Here is a 10,682-nt window from a genome sequence, read left to right on the forward strand (position 1 = left end):
TCCAGGACAGCCAGGGCTACACAGAGAAACTCTGTCTCGAAAAACCAAAACCAAAAACCCAAAAAACCAAAAACCAAAAAACAACAACAAAAAAGCCAACAACAACAAAAAAGCCAACAACAACAAAAAAGCCAACAACAACAAAACAAAAAACAGCTGGATGTGGTAGCAGACACACTTAATCCCAGTACTCAGGATGCTGAAAGAGGACTAACTTGCCCCTGCAGGATGGTGTGTTTTGGACACTAGTAGGTGTTTCCCTCAGGAACTGCCTTCCTTTCTTTGGCCCACACCTTTTCAGACTAGAAGATTTCTATGCCCAAGCCTCAAGGAAGAGCCACAGCTGCTCAAAACAAGCAAGAAATAACCCGCATCTTTGACTGGGTGTGCAGATGGGCAGGCGCTTAGGTCCCACTAGAGGCAGGAAGATTGCAGGTGGGTCAAAGGCTGGAGTAATTCACAGGGCCCCTGACACTCGGATCGGGAAACCTCTCTGAAATTCTCTGACAGCAGAGTGGATCAGAACAGAGACCATAGAGGTTATTGGGTCTCAGAGAAAAGGGTTTGTACTCACGGTCACCTCCAGATCCCAGAGCGCCCTGTGTGGACTGGGAGAGTACACTCTGCAGCCCCAGCTGGGTTCGTGGAGCAGAGACCCAAACCTTAGAAGGTACCTTGATCAGGCGCCGTGTGGAGTGCACACCGTGCATAGCCCTACCAAGCAAACCTTCATCGTCCTGGCTGGGACCTGCAGGAGACAGCAGGACTCGGGTGGGTCTGTGGGGTCTCAGTGTGAAGGGAATCTATGCTTCAACCCCAGGAGGGGCCTTCATGAGGAGCTGGGGATATACAGTGGTCTGGAGGACACTACCAGGAGCAGATGGCTGCAATCAGTCTGCCACCTCCACACTCACACACTACGACTCTGAGTGTGGAATTTGCCAGCGCTCGCCTGGGGCTAGAGAGAAACCTTAAATAAACTGAAGTCGAGTATCCGCCTGTTCCTGACATGAGGACTCAGCCCAGACACTCAGCCGTGACAAAAGAGGCAGCTGGCCCACGTGTGCACTGCAGAGCTCTAAGCTCACTTCTATTTTTACCTCCAAGGTTTGTCGAGATTTGCTCGATGAATGCAGGGCAGACGACAAATGCCTAGCCCTCCTCTGCAGCTGGAGCCAGGAGTGTTGCTGACAGGAATCTTGATGAACGCCTAACAGCTGGAGAAGAGCCAGCTCCGCCAGCCCCTAGGAAGACCACATGTCAGGAAGAGCCCATTGTCTGACAGTCAATGACATTTCTATAAGGTAAGGGCAGAACCCCACCTACGAATGAAGGCATCACCACCACCACCACCATTATCATCATCAATCATTATTAGTATTGTGTATTGTGTGTGCATGTGTGGCATGATTTTATATGTGGACACACACACACCCACGCGTGCATCCACGGTGGAAGTCAGAGGACAATTTCATGAAGCCGATGTCTTCTTCTGTCTTCCCGTGGGTCAAACTCAGGTCACCGTGCTTGAAAAGTCATCCCTCCCTTTGGCTATAAGACAAAGGCAACGGACTCCTCCAGATTGTGATCTCATGTCAGGAAGGAACGAGTTGAAATTTGGTCCAGCCAGAGGAGACACTTGTCAACCAGGAAGAGATTTCACATAGTTTGGACATTTGTCAGGCCCCTTATGGAACGGAGGAGAGGGGAGACTACGTCTCAGCTGGTTCTGCTCAGCTATGAATGCCTCTGGCCAGCTCTGCATTTTAACTTCACCTCATGTTAGGACCCTGAAGCTGGGCTGGGGGTGGGGAGCACTGAGCCTCTCTGTCCTCTTTCAGGTGTGGCCACACTGAATAAACCCCTTTCTCTGCTTCTCAGTATTACCTGTCCAGTTGGCCTTCTGAGGACTGGTGGCTGAGTTTTGCTCTGACTGTGTTAGCCTCAGTAACAGGCCTGCTCCGGGTCCTTGGTGAGGCTCACACACTATCTGCAGTCTGCCCTTGGATACGTGGGTTTCTTCCCCTGTCCTACTGTGTTTGGATAGTATCTCCCTGTTGTCTGTCCTCTCCCTGGCCGGAAGGTCAGCAGCTGCTACTGTTGGCCACAGGCTCTGTCCTGGGGTCAGAGACCCAGTTGTCTTGTAGGCCACTGTTTGGCTCTCAGCTTTGCTACATTCTGGCTGGGTGACCTTCTCACATTGCCTCAGCTGTTGGATCCACAGCGAGACATCTCCTCCCTGTCTCCTGCCCTGGGCACCTGGCACTGATCCCCAGACTGCCAAGGTCAGCTGACTCTGTCTGCAGGCCCGCCATCTTGATCAGAGCCCAGGTGGGGGGCCCTTTCTTCCCTGTCCCTGAGCCTAGCCCAGTGTGTGCTTGTCATTGAGAGGTGATTGTAGAAAGGGGGCTGCCTCACATCTTCTGTCTGCCTGCCATCCCAGAATGCACCTTCCCATTTCTTCCAGTGACGTTTGTGGGTGTTTCCCTTACCGGAAGGGATAAAAATATACCGGACGGAGACAAGAATTGAGGACTCACAGGATATTTTATTGAGACAAGGTGGGTCAACGGGAAGCTGAGCAGTGGGAGACTTGATGCTCACTGCCCCGTTTTCACCCTCCACTCCCTCTAAGCAACCATCCATCTCGCCCAAAGGTCAGGGTCTGCTAGTCAGTGACTTGGATTTGGGGTCAAATGTGACAGTGGAAAAGAGATTTTCCCAAAACCAGAAGAAAATGGATTGGGACTTAGGAGACCTGAGCATGACCTGGCAGAGCTGACGAAGCAGAGGCCACTTTGCACCTCTGGGCTCCAGGGTAACACTGCTCAGAGCCCTGTCCCCAAGGGTGTGGGTGGATGCCACACTATGCTCCCCTCTTCTGTTCTCTGCTAACCTAGAGCACTGCACACACTACTTGCTACACAACACTGGGTCCCAGCTTGGTGGGCCGAACAGTGGGAGCCCATGGCTCAGCCCTGGAAGCCCAGCTCCTTGTACTTGGCGGCAATGTCATTCCGGAAGAGCTCCAGGGCCTTGCTCATGGCGCCCTGAGCATCTGCTCCAAAGTCCCCGGAATGTCTCTTCTTCAGGACTTCGATGATGATTTCTGAGATAAACTGCAAGAAAGGGACAAGAGGTTGTAGGTGAGGGGACAGAGCAAGCCATAAGCTAAGGGGGCGTGGACTCACTGCCCTTCTCCTTACCACAGGACTCTTCCTTGCACTCTTACGATGTACCAAGTGCCATTCCATGCAATTACCATGAACCGACTCCTTTAAACCTGACTGCCTGGAGGCAGGCACCACCACCGTCCCTGCTCTGTAAATGGGGAAACTGAGGCAAAGACAGGGATAGCTGTGTGCATGAAGTCACACAGTCAGGGAGGGTCACTCAAACCCAGGGAGCCCCTCTGGGGCCCCTTTCTCACCTCTCGTGTGCCCACACTACTTCAGGATGCAGGCCCAGCAGCTGGCCCATGAAAGCTTGCACGCAGCAGACATGATACCTTGCTCAGCATTGGCTTAACCCACCAGGACTGTCAATCGGGACACCTGGGAAGAGGCTTTTCCCATCATGTGATTTTATCCCTGAACCTGGGACTGAGGAACAGGTACTGACAAGGGGAGAGGGGCCAGGGGAGATCAGGTACCGCCATTGCCTAGATGGGGATCAGGACCACCCAGAATCCAAAGGCTCACGATGAAACTATCATAACACTTACTTATCGTCATTGACTTAGAGTTTTGTCCCGTACAGCTTTGGCTGCTGTATGAAGGGGTGGCAACCTTACTGAAGAGACCACCAAGTGACCAGGCTGAGGTCATGTAGCAGGTAGATAGTAAGCTGAGATTAGACCCAGGGACTGTGAATACACCCCTGCTAGCTCAGGAGTGGGGGTACAGCTGCTCTTTTGGGCTGGGACCCTAATATGCAAGTGACACAGCAGAGATGAGCGTGGGACACAGCAGAAGGGGACACCGAGGGGAACAAGTGCATCCAGAGGCACAGGACATCTTTGCAAACACACCTCTGGGAAATCTGCCTCACAATTCACAGATACAGAAACGTCTGTGGAGCCTGGGTCTGCAGAACGAGCCCTACCTTCAGGGAGGCTGGTTATGTGTCTGGCCCTGCCCTGCTCTGCCCTGCTCTGCCCTGTGACTCCAGTTGCAAAATGAAGACAGACAGGACCCCACTGAGGGCTGCTGGCCTCTCTTTAGGCCACTGTCCAACTGGTGTCTGAACCATCATGGGCTAGGGCAGCAGAGCATCAGAGAAACAAAGCATCCACCGCTCTCTGACAGAACTGATTCACCCTGAGTGGGAATCCTGCCTCAGTGACTTTCCCAAGCTGCCTGTCCCTCAGTTTCCACATCTGTCCAGTCCAGCGGGTCCAACAAGAGCTCCCGCTTCTGAGGAGAAGGCAAGTTGTGTATTAGTCATATTTCATACTAAGGTGCTGGCCCAGCATTTGGGCAAGCCATTAAATTGGATGCTGTGTGGCTCCTCAGCACCCTCAAAGGGAACAGGGCTGGGGTAGGTTGTAGAGGAGAACTGGGGAGAAAGCTTAGTGGGGAGAAAGCAGGCCACTCGTATTGAGTGGCTAAGCTGGGATTTATATCTCTGCCCTGGAGACTTGCTGTGGCCGCCTACCTCCAGGTACTTGACCGGGATCTTGTGCTTGGTGGCGTGTGATTGGGCCAGAGGCTGGATCTCGGCAGCATGTTGTCCCTTCTTCTTCAGGATGGTACCCAGGGCTGTGAGCACGGTGCAACCATGCTTCTTCAGGTCCTCTGAGCCCTTCATATCTTCCTCTGACTTCAGGTTCTTGAACTTGTCAAACTTATCCAGGGTCTCAGGGTGAGTCTTAAACAGACTGTGGGACAAAAAGGGATGAAGTGAGACCCGTGGAGGCCACTAGACTCTGATTATGTCTCTTCCCAGTGGTACTGCCTGGGCCAGTTCTCCACACCTCTCTCTGTGCTTGAGGATCTCCAATGAATGGGAGTGACATGACCTTATCTAATGGGTTAAATGAGGTAACCCATCGGGTGTCTGGCACACTGCAGGATAGACACCTGCTGTTCGTCCATTATGATCAACACCATTACCCTCTTCTTCTCTTGGTTATGGAGAAGATCAAGGGCAGTGATGTCTCTCCACCCTCACCCCATTCTCTCTGTTATCTGGAGAGCAGACAGTGCGGTGTACTGAGGTGGAGCATCTGTGTATCCTGTTCTATGCTGGGCTCACACCTACCTCCAATGTCATTCACACTCTTCCCACTTTATAAACAGGAACAAGACTCAGGATGTGTCCCCAGGAGGATCTCAGAGCTAGTGTGCAGAGAAGGCAGGCAGCCATTGGATCTATATGACTCAGAAGTACCCTCTATTCCTCAAGACATCTGTGTCAGGGATGCCTCTATGGCTTCCTGCCTGAAGATGCTGAAACCTGAAGTTCTAGACCTCCTGACTATCTGTGGCTGTCGTTGAGACCCCTCTACATTAGCATAAACTTCAGCTCTAACCCCAACCACTTTCCACTGGCAATGGTAAATGGACCAACCAAAGGCCACAGCTGCTTCTGCCTGTCACCTCGTGAGCTCTGGCTTTATCCAACCAGGGACCCAAGTCCTGTTCTGGGAAGATAATGAGGGCTACAAGAACCACCAACCTCCCCAGATGAGGCCAGTCCCTGATCCACTTGTGGGCAGATAAAACACCATCAAAGGCAGTTGCTTGGCCGAGGCCACAGCAGGTGGTGTCAGAGCTCAGAACTGGAGCCTGGACAGAACTAGAATTTACACCGGATGCCCCATAGTGCCCCACTCTGACATGTTTATCAGGGTAACCATAGCTATCTAGACTCTACGTGATCCTTATGGCATCACTACGAGCATATACATTTGTGTACCAAGCTGTCTGGGAAGCACTTGGTCCCCCTGGCCTCTGCCCCACAGTCCCGTGGGGAGGACATCCTATGACCAGGACGCTAAGTTGCTTCATCCAATCCAAGAGCTAGGTCTGGCTGCTGAGTTATCTGGCTGCTTCCTCTACAATCCCTTGAGCTTGTGATGTGCTGATGTCTCCAGCTCTTCTCTCGAGCTGACCCAACCCTTTGTGGGGCCAATGGAGCCTGTGTTCATGTGGTGGTCTGGTGTTCCTTCCCTGTTCCATCCCCACTCTAGGACCAGCCTGATTAGGATCCACACTGAGGGACAGGTGGCCTCTGAGTTTTCCACGAGAGAGCATGAACTGTCACCTATAGAGTATTCACAAAGGACATGCATGTCCTTAAAGCAGTTTGCAGGGTAATTTACTGAATCCCCACAGTACACCTGAAGCGAGTTCTGTGATTGCATCCTGTCTCAGAGGAGGAACTAAGAGGTCTAGTGTGCATCCAGCAGAGGGAGTGTGGGAGCCCTGTCTCTCTGCACACGACTAGATTAGTCTCCAGACAGGGCAGGACAAAAAAGGCCACAATGTTCTACAGTGGGGATGGTCTCACCTCACCAGTGGGTGGGGTGCTCGATACAGCCTCTCAGGTCAGCTGCTCTACGCCCCTCTTCCATGTCCATGGTCACTCATCACAGACAAGCCTTCCCACCTCTCAAGCACTTCACTGTGTGTCAGTTATCAGTTCTGTTGACTACAGCTCCCTCCCAAACACCCCACCATGTGCCCATTCCAACTACACAGACTCAGGTTCATACATGGGCTACTTCTTGCTCTGTGATGCCAAGTCACTCCGAGGCAACCATCACTGATCAGAACCCTGCTGAAAGAGCCTCATGCAGCAGACTCCATGTGACAGCTGGAGAAACTGAGGTACAGAAAGCCTGAGTATCCTGCAGGGGTTTAACTAGGCCCTATGGCTTCCCCCTTATCCTCTGGGTGACCACTTGGGCTCTGTCTCTGTCACACAATGGCATCCCATTGTAAATGATAGTATGCAGACCCTCCACCCCCCAACACATGTTCTCAGAAGCACACACACATATGTGTGTATTCTAAGAAGCACATACACACAAACATGCAAGTCTGTTCTTCACGTGGGTGAAGAGCCATGCACACAGGCTGGTGCCATGAAGATTGGTTGGGCCTGTCCCCAGTCCTGGTTATATTACAGAATCAACCCCAGGAGCCTATCCAGAGTTGTGTGCGTCACTGACAGCTTGTCTCTGGTACCTTGTCCAGGGTCCCTGTGCTCCTGACTATTATTATCTAGCGACAATGACCCTTGAGTTCCTGCTGACAGACGGGAGGCCTGACACCCACAGGTGAGCCCAAGGTCACCAGGCTGGATGGGGCCAGAAGAGGGACTCAAGGCTGTAGGCTTTAGAGATACTACACTCTGGTTCTGGGTCGGTCTCCAGGGTCCTGTGGAATGCCGGAACAGACACTCGGCCTTTCTTCGTCTTAGTCACTGAGTGTAAACCAAACTGATTTCCCAGCCTCTAGAAGGGTTACCCTACCCTCACCTTTGCGCAGCACTGGGCAGAATAGCATTAGGATTGCTCACATTATAGGAGGAGAGGTATAGGCCTACAGGCTCCACATAGTCACTTGCTCCCTGAACCCTGAGTTCCACAGATGGAGTCCCGGGTGAGGTCCAGAGCCCGTATCCTGGATTCCCCTGAGCACAACTGATTCAGTCTCTGTTGAAGAGACCAAGGATAGTTTCCCAGGGTTCCTTTCTTCATCATGTTGCCAGGAGACCAGGCAAAGCATATACAGTCTGTCTGGCCAGGGAAGGGAAGATAAGCCTCTCTGCTTATCTTCTAAACAGTTGACCAATCAGACTCCATCTTAGAAGCACACGGGGTGGTAGATAGAAGGGTCACCAAGAGCATGGGCTACAGCCAAGTGGCCTGAGTTTGAATCCTATCCACAGTCGTATTAGCTGTGTGATTTGGGTCAAGTTGCTAAACCTCTCTGTCAGCTGTGATACGTGAGTTCATACTTAAGTTCATTAAGGTGATCCAACACAGGGCTTGCTCTGTGAGACTTCCTCCATTTCCTCTCCACCTTCACCTCCATGATCACCCCTGGGAGCCTTTTTTAGGGGCGGATCATCACTGGCACAGGCTGTTTGTGACTCTGTGAGACAGTTCTCATTGTGTGAAAGGTTGCTGTCAATACCAGTCGTTTCCAAACCTTCACAGCTCCAAAATCCTTTCCCCAACAAAAATGTCATCACGGGGGTTGGGAAGGTGGTTCAGTAAGAGCATCTGCTGTCCATAACAAAAAGAGGGTAGAGGCTCCAAATCTCAGGGCATGAGAGTGGGCAGGTGGCCTCAGATCATGACAAACAGTCCAAGGCAGAAATAGGGCCCAGAGAGGAGAAACAACTTGTCTAAGGTCACATAGGAAATCTGTGGCCTAGGAATGTATGCCAATTTGGGATGGGAGTTAGTCCAGTTAGATGGCTTGTAGGCCCAGCACTTAAGGATTGGGGGGGAGAAAGACAGGCAGGAAGAAGCTGAGAGACGACCCAGGTGTTCCAGAAGCTCGTGAGCCTCCTTCCAGCTCGGCCACCTAAAGGGCTCTGACCTTAGATGACCTTGCTCCCAAGCAGAAGGATTAGAAACAGACTAAGGGAGTATACAGGAACGTGAAGATCAGGGGGAGAACTCACCCTAGATCATAAATAGCAAAAAATTCATTTCCAGACTACAGCTTCACAGACAGTGCAGGGGCTGCTAGCAACAGAGCAATCTCCTCCCCAGAGCCAAGAATTACCAATCATGCATATCCCATCATGCTTCTGAGGCAGCCAAGCCCAGAACCCTGGGAAGAGTCCCAGTCTCTGGGTGAGCAGTGAGGCCCTGTGTATGAGCCTCGCCACCCCTCCACCCCTACCCCCTTGCCCAGGCTCAGAATCTGCAATTTTTCTGGGCATGTCTAGGAATCCTTTGCAGCTGAAGGCAACCACATTACCCAAGCTTTCAGTCCACACTAGTAGACGAGATCTATCACTGCCCTCATTATTCTGACTCTCTGCCATAATAAGATTCATCTGGTGAGCTGTTAGATGCTCAAGCTTGCTTTGGTTGCTGACGTCAGCGGAGAGGGATGGTTCCCCCTTTTTATTTCTCTACTCCAGTCTCCAGCACTTAGAAGCAAGTAAAATCCGACCTCATCATTGCAGCCAACTGGTCTACCCTGCCAGCTTCCACCTTGTCGCCATATGGTGAGCCTCGGCAAACAGGTATTGAGATAAGGGTCTCTTCCTCTTACCCGATGAGGACTTCCTGTCCATGGCCAGCAAGGTCGGCCTCCACCTTCCCCCAGACATTCAGCACCAGCTGCCACTCCCCATCACTGAGCCCCATAGTGGCTTCTAAAGAGGACAAAAGGAGAGAGTGTGGGCTGGCTGTCAGCTGAGGTTTGAGGCCACCTGGTCCTGAAGGGCTTTTATACCTTCCCAGATGCTAGTCTGGCCAGGATCACTGGGTGCCACATGCCCCTCCTGCTACCGTGCTCAACCCTCCAGGGGTCTAATCTCTGCCTTTCTCTGGCCCTCACATGGGCAGCTATTTTGGGGCAAGTGCCATTGTGGGAGCTAGGACAGCTTGGGGCAGTAGGGGGTGGGGAGGGGGAAGCAGCCAGGTCACTGTCTGGACTTGCACAAGCCCAGAGAAAGGGCACCGAAGCCATTGCCAGCAGCTGAAACCCAATTCTCCCCCTGTCTGCTGCCCCACAGGGACTTGTCATGTTTCTAAGCTTGGGTACAGGCATCTTGCTGACCCCTAGAAGTCTCCTCCTCTCACTTTCTGTCTGCTTTTTTTTTTTTTTATTACGTGTGTGTGTTTGTGTATGTAAGAGAGAGAGAGAGAGAGAGAGAGAGAGAGAGAGAGAGAGAGAGAGAGAGAGAGTGCTACAGCATGTTTGTAGAGGTCAGAAGACAAGTTCCAGGCATTGGTTCTTTCCTTTCAAAAAGACCCAGGAATCTTACTCAGATCCTCAGCCATGGTGGCAAGTCTTCATACCCACTGTGCCATCTTGCCACCCTCTTCTTACTTTGCTGATGCCCCAAGCCCAGCTGAAAGTGGTATAAAGGAGCCACAATGGGTCTGTGCTTGTGGCTGAACCAACCAAGACAAGTCTCTGACTTGAAGAATGCCCAGCTCTGAGCTTGCTCCTGGCTTTCTCTGCACGGTTGTGCTCCCATGCTCCATGAAACCCTCAGCTCCTCCCATTCTTTGTGATCTCCTACCCCACTACTTCCCTTGGTGCAGCATGTGGCACTTCCAGCAGGGTGATGACTGCCAATACTCCCGGACTCTGCCAGGCACAGACCCTCATCTCTTTGCCATGTTCTTGCAATCCCCTGAGAAGCCCTTAGGGTAAACACTGACATGGTCCCCAGGATGATAACACATAACACAGATGGTGTTTGACTCTAGTGAGTCTGGACTCAGAGTTCATGCTCTTGAAAACCTCATTTGGGGGCTACAGAGATGGTTCAGTGGGTAAAGGCAGCGGCCTCCAAATCCGAAGGCCTGAGTTCCATCCTCAGGACCCATGTGGTGGAAGAAGAAAGCTGATTCCTGAAAGTTGTTGTCCTCTAAAGTCCATGAGTATGCATGTGTGTGTGTGTGTGTGTGTGTGTGTGTGTGTGTGTGCGTGCATGTGCGTGCACACGTGTGCATATAAAAATAAATTTTAAAATAT

General features: G+C 51.8%; 1 protein-coding gene across 1 annotated transcript; it reads right to left on the reverse strand.

The window, feature by feature from the left end:
* Positions 1–2,528: 2,528 nt before the first annotated feature.
* Positions 2,529–9,544, reverse strand: Mb (myoglobin). The gene is made up of 3 exons (XM_029470000.1): positions 9,246–9,544; positions 4,657–4,879; positions 2,529–3,119 (listed from the first exon to the last, which is right to left on the reverse strand). Exons 1-3 carry the CDS (start codon positions 9,338–9,340, stop codon positions 2,973–2,975), a joined length of 465 nt encoding a protein of 154 aa, XP_029325860.1. The 5' UTR covers positions 9,341–9,544; the 3' UTR covers positions 2,529–2,972.
* Positions 9,545–10,682: the final 1,138 nt, after the last annotated feature.

This window comes from Mus caroli, chromosome 15 (genome assembly GCF_900094665.2).
Source record: "Mus caroli chromosome 15, CAROLI_EIJ_v1.1, whole genome shotgun sequence".
In the NCBI taxonomy this organism is placed as follows: domain Eukaryota; kingdom Metazoa; phylum Chordata; class Mammalia; order Rodentia; family Muridae; genus Mus; species Mus caroli.

Excerpts from the sequence above, each read along its gene's own strand:
- Mb (XM_029470000.1), bottom strand. The coding sequence starts at position 9,340 with ATGGGGCTCAGTGATGGGGAGTGGCAGCTGGTGCTGAATGTCTGGGGG. Across the intron at positions 4,880-9,245 it reads GGACAGGAAGTCCTCATCGG|TCTGTTTAAGACTCACCCTG; the intron begins GTAAGAGGAAGA and ends TTTGTCCCACAG. Across the intron at positions 3,120-4,656 it reads TCCCGGTCAAGTACCTGGAG|TTTATCTCAGAAATCATCAT; the intron begins GTAGGCGGCCAC and ends CCTTTCTTGCAG.